General features: G+C 36.9%; 3 protein-coding genes and 1 pseudogene across 10 annotated transcripts in view; 2 read left to right on the plus strand and 2 right to left on the minus strand.

The window, feature by feature from the left end:
- Window positions 1-3,725, plus strand: part of LOC111461020 (coiled-coil domain-containing protein SCD2-like) — a 10,051-nt gene extending 6,326 nt beyond the window's left edge. For all 3 annotated transcript variants that reach the window (XR_002713517.1, XM_023104447.1, XM_023104446.1), the window contains exons 14-17: window positions 1,306-1,347; window positions 2,620-2,660; window positions 3,133-3,259; window positions 3,425-3,725. Coding sequence is in view for 2 of the 3 variants with exons in the window: in XM_023104447.1 (XP_022960215.1) it covers window positions 1,306-1,347; window positions 2,620-2,660; window positions 3,133-3,259; window positions 3,425-3,504 (290 nt within the window). In the remaining variant the exon portion in view is untranslated. The remainder of the gene's footprint in view (window positions 1-1,305; window positions 1,348-2,619; window positions 2,661-3,132; window positions 3,260-3,424) is intronic.
- Window positions 3,726-4,686: 961 nt separating this feature from the next.
- LOC111460863 lies at window positions 4,687-7,704 on the plus strand. Of its 5 annotated transcripts, none has more exons than XM_023104203.1 (8): window positions 4,687-5,070; window positions 5,146-5,257; window positions 5,357-5,400; window positions 5,494-5,604; window positions 5,704-5,796; window positions 5,890-5,996; window positions 6,194-6,367; window positions 6,690-7,704. In XM_023104203.1, the coding sequence occupies exons 1-7, from the start codon at window positions 4,976-4,978 to the stop codon at window positions 6,331-6,333; spliced, it is 702 nt and encodes a 233-aa protein (XP_022959971.1). In that variant the 5' UTR covers window positions 4,687-4,975; the 3' UTR covers window positions 6,334-6,367; window positions 6,690-7,704. The 5 variants fall into 5 exon arrangements, with proteins under 5 accessions (XP_022959971.1, XP_022959970.1, XP_022959968.1 ...); XM_023104202.1 differs by having other exon boundaries at window positions 6,726-7,704; XM_023104200.1 differs by lacking the exon at window positions 6,690-7,704 and having other exon boundaries at window positions 6,194-6,553.
- A 535-nt stretch (window positions 7,705-8,239) lies between these two features.
- Window positions 8,240-9,646, minus strand: LOC111461132 (annotated as a pseudogene).
- Window positions 9,647-9,897: 251 nt separating this feature from the next.
- LOC111460862 (trihelix transcription factor ASR3-like) lies at window positions 9,898-12,413 on the minus strand. Of its 2 annotated transcripts, XM_023104198.1 has the most exons (3): window positions 11,402-12,413; window positions 11,092-11,133; window positions 9,898-10,433 (listed from the first exon to the last, which is right to left on the minus strand). In XM_023104198.1, exons 1-3 carry the CDS (start codon window positions 12,147-12,149, stop codon window positions 10,126-10,128), a joined length of 1,098 nt encoding a protein of 365 aa, XP_022959966.1. In that variant the 5' UTR covers window positions 12,150-12,413; the 3' UTR covers window positions 9,898-10,125. The 2 variants fall into 2 exon arrangements, with proteins under 2 accessions (XP_022959966.1, XP_022959967.1); XM_023104199.1 differs by lacking the exon at window positions 11,092-11,133 and having other exon boundaries at window positions 11,402-12,411.
- Between the last annotated feature and the right edge of the window lie 2,703 nt (window positions 12,414-15,116).

Genomic DNA, 15,116 nt, shown 5'->3' on the forward strand with positions numbered 1-15,116 from the left:
TTTTTTTTTTTTTTTTTTTTTTTTTTTTTTTTTTTTTTTTTTTTTTTTTTTTTTTTTGTATGTGGGATATTGAGTGATTTCAAATTCTAAACGAATTTTAAATGAACTTTGTTATTTATCAATGAAATTGAATGATATTTTTCCTATAATTTTTTCTTTCTCAAAATAGTCATGTTTTGCAAGATTTCTTAGAATTTTGAAGTTACTTAACATCATGTCTATGAAAATATCCATAAAATGTCAATGCCTATGGATAATTCTGAAAAAATTATGAAACAAAAAATTAGGAAAATATATATTTGAATTAATAAATACATATTTTACGCTTTTTAAATGTGTTAAAATACTTATTATTAACATGAGAGAGGGAGATGGAGAGAGAAAAAAAGAAGAGGTTCCTTGACAAATGTGTAGTCTTAAATAGTGAACACTGAAGTTGTTGAACAGTGGACTGTTTGGTGTAAATAAATCAGGGGTAAAAAACTTAGTAGGCCAAACGTGGAGTTGTTTATTTCCTTTATTTTATATTTAGGTATAATTGTTTATTTGTATGAATTAAAAGCTTGCCCCTTCACGAAAAAGCTTTTAGCCTCATCCCTGCTTGGGACCTTATGCCATCTTTAGGTTGACATTGCTAAGTTTTCTGCGCTGAGTTGTCTAATTTGTCTTGTTTGAGTATAAGCTTGCTCCTTGTCACCCCTCCATTTTGAATTCCCCCTCCCCCCCATAAATACTGCTGTTTCTCATCTACTAAAATAAAATGCAGGGTTTTTTTGTTACTTTTGTCTAATTAAACATTCTCAATTTAAATCAATGCCTCTTTCGAGAGTCATAATTGCATGCCAATTCTCATGACAGTTGAACATGAAGACAAATTATTCTCATTGCTCGAGTGCAGGGACTGCTTAATTTTGCATGTGGATCGTTTGAGTGTCTTCAATTTCTATTTCGCACATATCTCATGTCATTTATCAGTTTTTTTTTTTTTTTGGTATCCATAATGCTATTGCAAATGCCACTCAGTCAATTGCAGCCGCAATTTTTTCCCCTTATTTCATGAGCATTCCAGCCATAAATAATTTTAGCTTTCTTAATGTCTATTGATAGATAATCTGATAAGAAACGTGGCTAATCTTATTATCTGAGTGAAACACTTTTTTGATTTTTGATTCTGTACGGTAACATAGAAGAATTATGTTATATCTGATTCCACCATGGTTGCATGAATTACCAACTTTAAAAGACTAATTCTCGCATTTGGTAATATCTTTTGCTGAACACTTTCAACTCATTTTAATGTTGCAGATATCAAATCGCCAGTTGATCCCAAGTTTATGGAGGGTTTTGGTATGTCATTTTTGTTGCCGTTCCGTTGGTTCTCAAATTTAAAAGGGTTAAAACTTGCTAGACTCTCTCATTAGATCGCTCCCGTAAATTTGATAATAGGCTGTCAGGTCTCTAAATACACACACACACAAAAACGTAAAAACATAAAAACATAAGATACTAATATATTACAAAATACTAAAATATTGTAATATTAAACAGATATTAAACAGTAAGTATAGCCTTTGGAGAGGGCTATTTCTCCCAAGTCCCACAATGGACACAACACTAAAATAATCCACACCCTCTAAAGTTCTAACACTTATTTATAATCAAGACATCCCTATCTATTACCACTATGCTCCTTGTTGATATATTACTAATCCCAACATTTTCATACTGGTACTCTCAGATTATCCTATTCTTCAAAGCAACCTTGTCCTCATAGTGTGTTTTAGAAGATACAATCCAAATAAAAAGAAAGAATGGCAACGATCAAAATAATACTCTTTTTTTAATTTTTATTTTGAATACAAAAACGAAGAAAACATTCTTCAGGAAACGAAAATAAGCATTCATTAAAACAAAACCCAGCTGGTTGAAATTCACATTCTGCATTTTGCTATAAATATTGAGTTTTGCAATACTTGTTCACACAAATTTAGGATTTGTATAATGTTTTTGATTAAAAATTGAGGCGGATGCTTTATGCCACTTCGAGGCTTGCACCTCGCTTCAAGAGGAAAAGACTCAAGTATGCATTAAGCCTTTTAAAACATTGATGACACAAATTTATTAGGTATCTGAACACAGAAAAACAAAATATACTAATATATTGCATTATCGAAGACAAACTACAATATAACTATAGCCCTTCGAGAGGGCTCTCACTCCCAAGTCCCACAAGGGATACACCACTAAAATGATAATCATCCTCTAAGGTCCCTAGCAGTTCTATTTATAACCTAGACATCTCTAACTATTTACCACCATTGATATACTACTAATCTCCACACATCTTATTCTAGTATTTTAATGACTGCGTTTCATTTCCATGAGATGCTTATAGACTTTAATACTTTTAATTTTAAGCTTGGTTGTTTAATTTTGATTTATGAAACAATAGTTGAGCTTAAGCTTTCTATATACTCTTCTAATGCCCCAAATTTTAGGAAAATAATTTTTTTTTTAATTGTTGGGAGATTAAATTGAAATCGATAGAATTGAAGTTATTGGAGATCTAATTTGAGTAAATTAGATTTATGAAGATAATCAGTTTTTGGTTTATTTCAGAATTGAGCCCAGAGGAATCTGAAGATGTTCTTTTCAAAGAGGTACTAATTCAGTCTCTTTTGTATAACCTATTTTTCCGTTGCATGACATATAAGTGGTATTTTTGAATGGTTAGAGTCGTTAGACTATGTTGGTTGGTGGTAATATTTTCTCTCTGAAAAATAAATGCCGAGAACTATTTAACGTAAGTTAGTACATTGCTATCCCTGTTAGAATATTCTTTCATAGCAAACCAACGCCCATCATACATTCACGTGGCTGTCACTTGAGAGCAACTCTCTGTGACCATTGTCACGGTCAGAGCACCTTTGTTCACAAGTACTGAGTTCTCTTTCGCAAGCTACTTGATTAACGAGTGGAACTGCCATTAACTTAAGATAGGTTTACGCTGAGCTACCTAACAACAGAATAAAAAGTGGCAAATAATTTCCATATTTTTCTCTTCAATTTCTGTTTGACATGCTTATGTCATAAACGTTCTGATTATACATGTGATACATTCTTGGCATCCAGGCATGGCTTACATATTTTTGGAGAAGAGCCAAAGCTCATGGTATCGAAGAGGATATTGCAAAAGAACGACTTCAATTCTGGATCAGTCGCAGTGCTCACTCTCCTTCATCTCATGATGCAGCTGAAGGTAAGTTTTGATGAGCTCAATGACTTAACTTTGGAATAGATTTATATCATGTTAACTGGAGAATTTTGTTACGTACTGCTGCATAATATCCTATACTTGCTCTCCTTTCATTTTCTTACCTTCCTCTTTTTCTTTTACTGTGTGTGTGTGAACGCCAATTTTCAGTTGAGCAAGGCCTCATAGAGCTTAGGAAGTTGGGGATTGAGCGTAGAATGTGGGAAGCATCACGTAAAGAGAATGCTTGAAGAGCTCGACCCAATGACAGCCTTGGATAATGCATCATTCTGATTCCGAGGACTCGTTTTTCCAATTATGAAATGTTGTGGTCCTTTTCTCCAAGACATGGGAATAGCAGTTGTCTTATCTTTTTGGATGGGGGCTGGGGAGGGGTCTCCTTTTTCATGCTCTATCTATGTTGATGTACCTTCTTTCTCCTAATATAATATATGCATCACATGCACTGAAACCACTGATGGAATTTAGGGAAAAAAAATCACTTCCTGGTTCAAGTATCCAGTACTCATAACTAACCTAGGAAGGAGATGAGGTTAAAAAAGAAACTGATAGCTTTAGCTGGGAAGGGAAGTTGGTGTTCTGGATGCAAAGCTGCTAAAGGAATCATTTCTTTAAGGAAAGTAAGATTTGGATTATGTTGTTGATTAAATATTTCAAGGTAAGAACATTGTTTGTATTTTAAGAATAGTAGCTTTCCTACTTTAGGATCATAAGAATAGTAGCCTTCATACTTTAGGATCATAATTATCCACGTGTAAATGTGATCTTAAATAAAAATCTTAAAATGCATTAAAGCAAAATCATAATTCTAGATTATCCAAGATTCCAAAATTTGTAATTATCCAAGATTCCAAAGTTTGTAATAAACCTTGATTCCAAAATTTGTAACCCTCCGAGAATAAATAAACTTGATTCTTTTTAATATGACATGAATTGCATCTTGTAATAAGTTTTATAACATTTAATTTCATTATAATATACTCCGTTTTCACGATTTCAATCTCTAATGACTACATGGCGATACTTTCTTAGCAAACTCATGGAAGTCTTTGCATGCTCTGAGGTAAAACCAGGATGGGAGATTTACTTGTGCCAAGATGAGCCCTGAAGTTCGACACCATCTCTGACCATTTTCTCTAAGAGTGATAGAACATCCTGCAGTTCGTTACTTCGTGAAGAGTATCCTACCATCAATCCAGTCCAAGCCACCTTGTTTTTTTTTTTCAGTCATCATATCAAAGACGAGCTCAGCTGCTTCTAACCAACCACACTTAACATACATGTTCATGACTGCAGCCTCGAAGGTCTAACATAGAAGGATCATCAAAGAAACTTAAGAGGCTTGGAAAAATGGATTGGTTGGGGAGGATCATCAAAGAAACATAGAAGGTCCACCTGCACCTTTCTGAACTACAAATTTGTTTCGGGGTTTTTGTGCTTACCAAAATCGGGAGAAAGTGCAAGATTGGAAATTTCATCTTATTCTCGTTCTTTTACGGATTTTGGGCCTTGAATTGTTAGGAGTGGACCGGCCCTAAATGATAGCATGGACCTTGCCATAATGCCTGGGTTGCTTTGCCAAAGTTTCAGAAGTTTTTTCTTTTCAGCCTCGGGCATGGCTTATTCCTGGGTTGATTTTCGGGGTCTTTTCCGCTTCAGTTTCTGTGCATTTGGCTGTTGTTCTGTTTGAGCAGGAATAGGATGGAAAGGTTCTTCCGGTTCTTCTCGGTGCGGCAAATCCAAACTCAATGCGACTCTTCCCACTCAATCATGCTTGTTTCAGGGCCTCCTTCCTGGTACTGCCCCATATCCCTCTCTCGCTTCTTCTTCATTTCGTTGAATTCATTCTAGTTTCCCTCGAAATTTTGCAGCGGAAAGACTTCCTTGCTTTTTCAGTTTGCTTTTAATTTGGGTTTGGAGGGAAATGTTACCTTCATCTGCAACCGCCGCAAATTAGAGAATAAACCTCCATATCTCTCGCAGGCATCTCTCTCCTTGTTTCTGTCTCTGTGTGTTGTGGTCATATTGAATAGAATGTTGCATATTTGCTGAAACTTAGAACCCTTTGGACCTAACATCCAGGGAGTTGATCCAGCATCCGAAACCTTTCAGCGCATACAAATGAAGTCGGTGGTCATTCCATTCTTTATCCTAATTAAATGACGATCGTCCTTCACTTGCTTTACTTGAACGTGTGAATTCTCTAATTCTGACTTCAGGTATTTGGAGGACGACGAGGGAATTAACAAGTACTTCTCTGCATTTCACCTGCATCGTACACTTCCCGTGGCAGTTGTTATTGACGATTTTGGAGATTTTTTCGAGGAAAGGTCTTCATATTTTCCCATGTTTTTTATCTTTTCTCTGTGCATTACTATGTATTTCTGTGGGTTTTTATTCCCTTTTTCATTTCACCTTCTATTTGTAAGGCGATGTCAGGAAAAATATGCCAATCCTCGCGGAAGAGACCTAGCAATGGTTAGAACACTAGCACTTTGTCATAATGCCATGAGCCTAGCGAAGTGGGTTTGCATCTCTCAGAACTTCCAATGAATAAATTACTCTCCTAGATGACACCCTCTTCTTTGCTGCTTCTAACTTGAAAGATTTTTCAGTCAGTGTAGGCCTTGCCAGCTTGTGTTGTCTGATACCCACCACGGAGAGTCCCCAAGGTTGATATTCATTTATAAGAGATGGGTTCCAACCATTTTCACCATTAGAGGTTAGTTTAAGCTGACTGACTGCTCAACCCAAATTCAAAGCAGTTGACCCCATTTTTTGTTATTTGTGTATTGCATGGCAATTTCAGAAAATACAAATGATAAGTGGTGCAAAGTGATTGTGTTGGCTTCTTGATGGTGGTTAACTGATATGCCCTTTTGGCCACCTGTAGTGAACTATTTCTGGTTTATGTTGAAGGTGATGGGTCTGGATGGTTCATCCTGAGAAGTATTAACAATTGTGGAAATGAGTGTTGTTTGAGGACTAAAAGTGCAAAATACTCGATTGCTCTTCAGTTCCTGAGTTTGGAGGAAGTTTCTGAAGACATTACAGAATAATGGATTTCCTTGCAGCTTGAGTACTTCATCATTTGTAAGTCTGTAGGTTGACCTATTCTTTTTAGGAATTATACGCTGATATATTAGTATTTGTTTATGAAGAACAATCTTCTGATATTAGTATCATTATTATATAAACTTGGTGTCTGTTCAACTTTTATGATGGGTGGTTAATTGTTGCCTGTATAATCTTACTAATCAATCAAGTTTTTCCATCATCTCAATTTTGAAACAGCATGAAATTCTTTCAGTTTTCCCACTAAACGAGCAAGCAGTTTTGAGTATTGTTTATGGTAGATTATTGCCTTTCAGCTCCCTGTATTTATCTGAGAAGAGATGGTCTTATGTTCTTTCAGAATATCTAACTCTGTTTTCTACTAATCATTTACAAGCACAAGGGAAAGTCAGCAGAAAAGAAAAGAAAAGAAAAGAAAAGAAAACAACTGAAAGTTGACCCTGGGCTCAACCCTTGTTTACAAATCCTGGTTCCCGTTAAGATTTTATAGTAAACCCCTTTTTGATACTCTGGACCACAGAATTCACCACCCCAGATCATCACAAGCCTCCGCTGGAAAGACTCTGCAACAATCGTTAAATCTCAAGAATAATGTATCATATTGCCTATAGATGTTTAAAGTAGTGTTGCTTCACAAGAAATGAGTTGGTGCAAATGGGTTGTTTTGTTGAGATCTTACGTCTTGGGACGGTCATACTGTCGATACTCTCTATCAACACTGCCCCCCCCTTCTTGGCCTCTGGTTTTAGCTTTACTTCCGGATACATTTCAACATCACAAGCTTCCCCTCCAACAGTGTCACAAGCCTCAGCTGGAAAAGCTCTGTAGAAACAGACACAGAAGAGCAGCAAACGAAAAGGGGTATTGAATCAGACATATTGTAGTCAACTGGTGAAGGGTCTTGTCCAACCGCACTTGCCTTTATTTGTAGGGTGGGACGTTGACGTTGAGTTTGAGAAGTGGGGTGCCTTCGTAGGGACCTCATAGGCATTGAGAAGGCCTTTGATTTGGTGGTTGGTGGGAAGAGAGAGCATGATGATGGAGATGCCAAGGAAAGTGGTGAAGAATGGCTCAATCTGCTGCGAAGTTGATGCTTGGATGCTTCTTTAGAGTAGGATTCAGACGTAAAAAAGGTTAAAACACATAAAGATGGCAGATATCTCGCGACTGGATAAGGTTTTGGACCAATTATTTAGAGGAAAAAAGAAAAAACTAGTGGTTCTGAATGCTTGAATGGATGTATTATTCTTAGACTATTAGTATTGTCCCTTTATCTATCACTTTCTTTTTCATTTTTCTCATATCAAGAACATTCTTGAAGCGAATCCGTAGATAAGTTTTTATTCGGTGGTTAATCTTTTTTGTTGAAGAGCTCAAATATCTGAGAATTTTGCGACTATTGGAGCATGAGTGGATCATTTGCCATAATCGGACTGAGCCAACTGCTTCAAAAGCTCTGTAATTGGGTCAGCATCGCAAGTAACTCATCGCTGCAGGGCCTATCCTCGGGCAATTCTGATGCGGACACACCCGCAATTCTCAATGCCAACACCATCTCTTCTTCTTCTTCTTCTTCCACCCCTTCACCTCTCATGCTTTTATCTACAGCTTCTCGCGGCTCCACTGATTCCTCGAGCCACCGTCCTACACTCCCCCCACTGCCACTCCCATCCTCTCGTTTCGACAATGGCCGCTCTCTCGGATCTCTACCAGTTAACAGAATGCTCAGTATCACCCCAAAGCTGAAAATGTCGCTCTTGTCAGAATACCTGTTCAAGATGAATGCCACCAAGCCATGGATTAAGGACGCAATTGTAATCAAGTTTCTTACCTAGAAAAGCAAAGGAGTATAATCATTAATGCAGAGAGAGAAAACGACATTGTAAAAAGTTCAGCTAAATTCAATGTGTTATCAACATCGTAAGCTTTAAATGAACTTTGACGGGTAATGCCTATTTGGGCAATCAATGTGTGTATACATCCAGGGGCATTTCTTTCATTTTCAAAGACCGCAACCACAGAGAATTTCAGGGAAGAGATTTGTTAACCCACAATCTAGGTTCAAACTCTACATCCAACAGCACATTTGCAGGCTTCAAATTGAAGTGAAGGATTCGAGGGTTACATTCAAAGTGAAGAAACTGAAGCCCTCTGGCAATCCCAACAGCACATTTGCAGGCAGCACATTTGCACGCTTCAAATTGAAGTGAAGAATTCGAGGGTTACATTCAAAATGAAGAAACTGAAGCCCTCTGGCAATCCCAACAGCACATTTGCAGGTTTCAAGTTGGAGTGAAGAATTCGAGGGTTACATTCAAAATGAACAAACTGAAGCCCTCTGACAATCCCAACCGCACATTTGCAGGCTTCAAATTGAAGTGAAGAATTCGAGGGTTACATTCAAAATGAAGAAACTGAAGCCCTCTTGCAATCCCAACAGCACATTTGCAGGCTTCAAGTTCAAGTGAAGAATTCGAGGGCTACATTCAAAATGAAGAAACTGAAGCCCTCTGAGAATCCCAACAGCACATTTGAATTCGAGGGTTACATTCAAAATGAAAAGCCCTCTGGCAATCTCAACAGCAATTCGTAGCCGAACTTCCCATCTAAGTTCCAATTTATTCTCTCGCACTTTCCTCATTGCGTCCTCAAGAGACCCAAACAGCAGCTGCCCATTTCGTGGACGTAAGCCCTTAAGCTCATCATATTCCGATGCTTCAAACCCCCGAGCACCGCCATCTGCTGCTGCATTCGCCGCCGTTACTCCGCCCTACCGCATTGAATGGGTTCGAGCTTCTTCACCGCCACTGTATGCCCATTGGCCAGAACAGCCCTGTAGCATTTCCCATTTGAGTTCGAACTCGAACCCAGCCAATGGGTTTCGCTCCGCCGCGCTGCCTGGAGAACATCGGCATCGATTTTTGGGGAAAAAATTAGGGGTCCTTCGAGAAGTGGGGTTCGGTTTAGGTAACCCACAAGGCTGCGGATGAAGCAACTAGAGAGAAAAACGCCAGCGAGTCCGGTGACGACCCCTAAGGCGACGCTGAGAAGAATCCTATGAAACCCGTTTTTGAAATGGGAAGTTTTAGAGAATGGCACGAAATGCTGGCAAGAGCCAACAAGGGCATCGCTTTAGGCGAAAAAGCGAGGAGACCCAAACACGAACAGCAAAGAGAAGAACCCCCATTATGATGAGTACAGAATCCAAAGGACAAATTCAAATTTTGATTCCACATGTGGTTTGTGTCCCTACTAATACAGGACACTACTAGAATTGATCAAATTTACTGAAACCATCTTTTTATCCTTACAACGTGGGGATGACAGCAGCGTAGGCGTAAGGTTTTACTTTTTGATACTTTAGGTTACCAAATATTATTTATTATTAGCACAATGTTAGTTGGGTTTGTTGTCTTATTCTGTGTTGCGTCCACCTTTCCTCTAAACATTGCTTCTTCATTTAAATATCTTATTTCCTAATCTCTTATATCTCAATATTAACAATACGTACTTGAATCCTTTACTAAAAAGCATTCCAAAAAAGAGTGACAACAAATGGAATGAGGCAAATGCGTCTTAGTGAAAATAAAACAATAATAATAAAGATTTACAAATATAGCAGAAAATGAAATGTGGTCGGATATGAACTCTTATCTGTGTATGTGGAAACCTATGTAAATTCTACTCTCCACTAATTTGGCCGTCGTCATAAAAAGGCACCAAAACCTTGTTGCTTATGTACACCATCTACTCATCTGCACTGCCTGCTTCGTATTCTACAGCTTATCCGCGATCCTGCCTAGAGCATCTGCGACCTTGTTCAGAACCGTCACTAACCCATCTGCGTGGTATCTTCGCTGCTCCCGGTCCAGCTGGAAGTTCATGTTTTGAGCTTCAAGTTGGGCACTCAGCAGTTTCCCATTCTTTTCCAGGATGCCAATCAACTCATCCTGCACCATCATACTTTCCTCCTCCCCCTCTTTTGCAATGCGCTTCCGCTTCCGTCCCTCTTGCAAATTCGATCCTATCTCCGGATTTGCTGCTGCTGCTGCTGCTGCTGCTGCTTCTCTCTCATTTGACGTGCCTGTTGCACACCAGATTGGGTTCACAATGAGTTATTATTGTCTCCACTCTTCCCAACAATTTGGGGATTCAGAACACCAACAAAAGAAAAACAGGCATCCGTCTTCATAATGTTGGACTCTGAAGCTTTGCCAGACCCAAATAAACAACACCTCTAACAAGATTTTAATCCAAGTTTTTGAGCCTTCACAGAACGGACACTCAAACTTTGACCACACTTACAGATTACAGCTAAAACATGATTCGCAGAGCCAGCTGAATTTTGAAACTGCGACGCTCGTAATGGAAAGGAGGGGGAGGGGTAAAAACAATAGGATTCACGAACGTACAGACACAAAAGCTTAGTGGGTACCAAAAAAGGGATTCTGACTGAAAGTTTGAAGCGCACAAGATAAAACATATCAAATCAACAATATAAGAAGATAGTGCTTTATTGACTTCATTATTCATCCGGAATTGAGAAGACAAAAAAAGAACTAATCTTTGCAGCTAATGAACATAGGCGTGCAACAGCACCAGAGATTTTTCATTCATCCTCGAAATGAAAGGTTGAACCATCAAACGACCACAATGATTATGAGCAAATACTTGTGTCTGAAGGAAGGGTTTACAACAGAGTCCCAGAATGAATATGTATTCGAATAGTACTTTGAGCTTACCTTGATCAGGACAATCTTGACTAGCAGGTTGGTACAGCTTCTCTGTAAATCAAGGGGAAAGAAATTGAAACTAGAAATAAATGGAGCTTCAAATCTTCTTCGAAGCCGACAGAACATATAAAATGGTTTTTTAAGAAGGGTGGAAGGAGAAAAGAATAACTGCCACATAAAGCTGCAAGAATCTCGAAACAACCAGGAAGATTTATCATTTAATTTTTTGAAACCGGATGTTTTGGAGACCACGCAGGTTGTAGAATGAGAATTAAACAAATAGAGAGAGATTTGAATTTGAGCCTTCTTCTCCAATTACCTGATAAAGGTGCCGGAGCAGGAATTTCCCCGTCGGGCGTCGGGACCGGAGCCTCCTTCCCCGGGACCTCCTTGATGGGGCTCTGGCTGGTTTCGTCCTGCTCGAAATCGGAAAACAAGCCGTCGTCCGCGGCCGCAGTTTTAAAACTATCGAAGACGTGCTCCGGCTCGGCGTCGTCGGAATTTAGGGCTGACGTGAGAGCGGGGACCGGAGGAGGAGCAGGAGCAGGAGCAAGGGCGAGAGCCAGAGCCGGCGACGGCGAAGGTGCCGAGCCGGATTCCAAGATATCATAAACCTCTCTGTCGAAAAACCCTGGCAATTTCCTCTCGCGCCTCAAATCGTTCCTCATGACCCAAAAGGATTCAGAATCATCCCTAATTTGGGACTCCCACTCCTTGATCTTCTTGAAGTCCCCAGCCAAATTGCTCCACCTCTTGCGGCACTGAACCGGACCCCGATTAACCCCATGCCTCTTACAGTAGGAGGAGACAGAGGCCCACTTGGGCTCGAGCTGGGCGGAACCAAAAGCGAGAGTAGCAGCCCGGGCTCCGCGAACCCTGGTCTCAGCAACCTTCTTTCCCTGTATGAGGACGAGAATCTCCTGGCGGGTCCAACGGGGGAGCCTGGGGGTTTTGCTGCCGTTGTCTCCGCCGTCAGATGAGATGGGGCGGGCGTCAAGGCCATTGGTGACGGCGTCGGGAACGGCGTCAACGGGAGTCGGGCCAAGGCTAAGCTGCTGCAAAGCCATATAAATATAAAGAGAGGGGAAAAAAAAAGAAAAAGAAAAAGAAAAATGATAAGAATATTGTTAAGAAGAAGAGCACGTGACTTAATGGAGATTGGAGAATGGTTTTGGGGAGACGTAAACGGGGATGTTTAGGGAGGGGCCGTTACGGCGTTTGGGATTCAGTTTGTCAGATCATCTCTCTCCGTAATACAGAGAGAGAGAGAGAGAGAGGTAGAAAAGGAGAGCAGCAGAAAGAGAAGAAGAAGAAGAAGAATTTGCCCTTAATGGCGTCGTGATCGGGTTCTTATTTCAAAATTGGTTTGGTTTTAGTTTAAAAATTAAAAATATAAATGGTTATTAAGGTTTTCCCAATTAGAATTAATTAAAATTGAATATAGGCTCATGGACTCCGTCTTAATTATGGTATATTAGTTTTGCAAGGGCGGCAGGGGGGAGGAGAGCTCATTCTCTTTCTCTCCCCCATTTGGCCCAATTGGGTGTAAATTCTTGGGAATATTACGCTAATTAGAAGCGTATTAGAACAAAAAGAGAAGGAAAAAGAAAAGGAAAAAGGAAATGGACAAAGGAAATGGACAAAGGAAATGGTCATAAATATTTAACCCTGAAAAAGGAAGTTGAGGAGGGAGGGCATCCTAATCCCTAATCCCTAATCCCTAATCCCTAATCCCACTAACTTTTTATGCCTAATCAACCTCCCTTCCTTCCTTACCCATTAAATCACTTGTCCTAATCTTCCAATATGGCCCCCCCACCCTCCAATAATAATTCTTTTCTTTTTCTTTTTCAATTTCAAAATAATAATGGATGAGGCACCCCACCACTCTCCCTCCCCTACAATCCAACCCCCTTTTTTCTTCGTTTCTCTCTCTATAAAGTCCACCTAAATCAAATTCACCATTGCATCATACATATATTTATATTTCTTAACCCTATGTTTATATTGTAGTTTATATTGTAGTTTAAATTGAAAAAAAGCGTTTTTAGGGCACAAACAAGCATGGATTTGGATATAGTGGAATAATATTGTCGTAATTATAACATTCATAATATTGTCTCCCTTTTCAATTTCAAAATAATAAATGTTGAGATATGTTGAGTGTGAAATTATCGACTGGGTTTGAGTTCACAAGAATCCAATTCGTCTCGTAAATAATAGAAGGACGACTCTCATTAGTTACACATTCAAGTGGCACAAAACAATACTAAGATGTGAGATGTATTATATGGGTTAAAAGTTTTCTATTTATTTATATATTAAATAAAAAATAGTTAATGATTAAGTATAAATAATTAACTTTATTATTATAAAGGGTGGTTGGTTGTAAACAAATTTTTAGCTATATTGACACTCTATCTTCACATTCAACCCTCTATTTGAGCCATCATTTAAGGACCTTAGCAATGTTTTAAGATCATTTCTTTTTTTATTCTGACTTTCACTCTTGTTATTTTGAATACTAAATATTAGACTTTTATTATTATTATTATTATTATTTGTTTCTATCCTTTTTCTATTACAATTTTTTTTTTTAAGGATTTAAAAATTATTCTGCCCATCCAGATTTTTACACAATAGAAGAACATTCCGTTATACCATAAACTTTCGATAAAATAGTAATTTTAATTTATTTTTAAAAAATGTAAATATATTTATTTATTTTTTATTTTTTATTTTAAAGATTTGTTGGAAAAATATCCACCAACATTAATATTTTATCAATATTTTTTATTGAGGTCATCGTAAAACGGCATTTCCATTAACCTTTTAAACCTTTTGTACACTTGGGAAAATATTACTAAATTTTTACTTTAATCACTCAAATATTTAGCTATATACATTAGAGTTTTTGTGTGATGTATAATAAAGATAAACCGAGGAAAAAAAAACATCTATGATAGAAGAACTCGTATCATTATTAAAAAAATTATATTTGATCTAATCATTTTCGTCAATTAATTTATTTTTTAGAACTATCTCTATAAACTTTTTTTTTATTTTTTAACTTAGATGATTGGTTTTAAAATCAACTTAAAAATAAATCTTTATAAGTCATTTTATTAAAAAAAAAAACTATATTAAAAATATTCCATATAATCTTGATTCTATTATAAAAAATATTTCCTAATTTAATTAATAAGATAATTATTTAATTTTATCACACGTAAAATATTAAAATCATAAATGGAAGATTTAAGTATGATTTATAACACATTGTGAAATTTAATGGTTGGCCAAAGAAAATATTAAATTATATCTCCTACCACTTTGTATGTTAAATATTTACCCTATCATTGATTTAATTAAAGCTATAATGTTATTTCTTTGTGCTAATATATGAAAATACACCTAAAAACATGTTAATGTTGTTATGTTATTTAGGAAGAAAAAAAACAATTTATTTTAAATAGATTCTCTAACTCTTTTTTTTATTTATTTTTATTTTAATTTAGATACAAAGGTTATGAACTATTTTTAGAGAGTACATATATACCTATTAAATACAGACGGAAGAGTTTGTAATTTAATTTAGTTTATTAGAAGAAAAAAACAAAACGTTTAAGGCAAGTTGTTTTGTTATTATTATTATTTATCAAAATTTAATTTCAAATTTTCATTTTAAATTATGATTTTCGTTTTTAAAAAATATTATTATAAATATGTAGAAAAGAGAGTGAAGCATATAACAGGTCGTTGTTGACTTAATGAAATTAAAATTTTAATATGGCATCTCAAATTAAAAATTTAGAATGGGGTAATATTTTGGTTCACACTGAATTTAAAATTTTAATAAAATAATGATGGATTGTATTTTGTATGGATTTGAGGAATCAGCAATAAGGATTGTATTTAAATTTGAAAATTGATTTGGAAGGTTAAAAGAATAAAAAAGATTATCCGTTTATTTTGAGTGTAGTTTTTTTTTTTTTTTTTTTTTTTTTTTTTTTTTTTTTTTTTTTTTTTTTTTT

Source organism: Cucurbita moschata, unplaced genomic scaffold (genome assembly GCF_002738365.1).
Source record: "Cucurbita moschata cultivar Rifu unplaced genomic scaffold, Cmos_1.0 Cmo_Scf00024, whole genome shotgun sequence".
Lineage (NCBI taxonomy): Eukaryota > Viridiplantae > Streptophyta > Magnoliopsida > Cucurbitales > Cucurbitaceae > Cucurbita > Cucurbita moschata.

Bases quoted from the DNA above. Each gene is read 5' to 3' on its own strand.
- LOC111460863 (XM_023104203.1), top strand. From the start codon at position 4,976: ATGGAAAGGTTCTTCCGGTTCTTCTCGGTGCGGCAAATCCAAACTCAA. The intron at 5,258-5,356 runs GCATCTCTCTCC...CCTAACATCCAG, and splicing joins AACCTCCATATCTCTCGCAG to GGAGTTGATCCAGCATCCGA. The intron at 5,997-6,193 runs GTTAGTTTAAGC...TTTATGTTGAAG, and splicing joins AACCATTTTCACCATTAGAG to GTGATGGGTCTGGATGGTTC.
- LOC111460862 (XM_023104198.1), bottom strand. From the start codon at position 12,149: ATGGCTTTGCAGCAGCTTAGCCTTGGCCCGACTCCCGTTGACGCCGTT. The intron at 11,134-11,401 runs GTAATTGGAGAA...CTTGATTTACAG, and splicing joins TGCTCCGGCACCTTTATCAG to AGAAGCTGTACCAACCTGCT. The intron at 10,434-11,091 runs GTAAGCTCAAAG...GGTGTGCAACAG, and splicing joins TCAAGATTGTCCTGATCAAG to GCACGTCAAATGAGAGAGAA.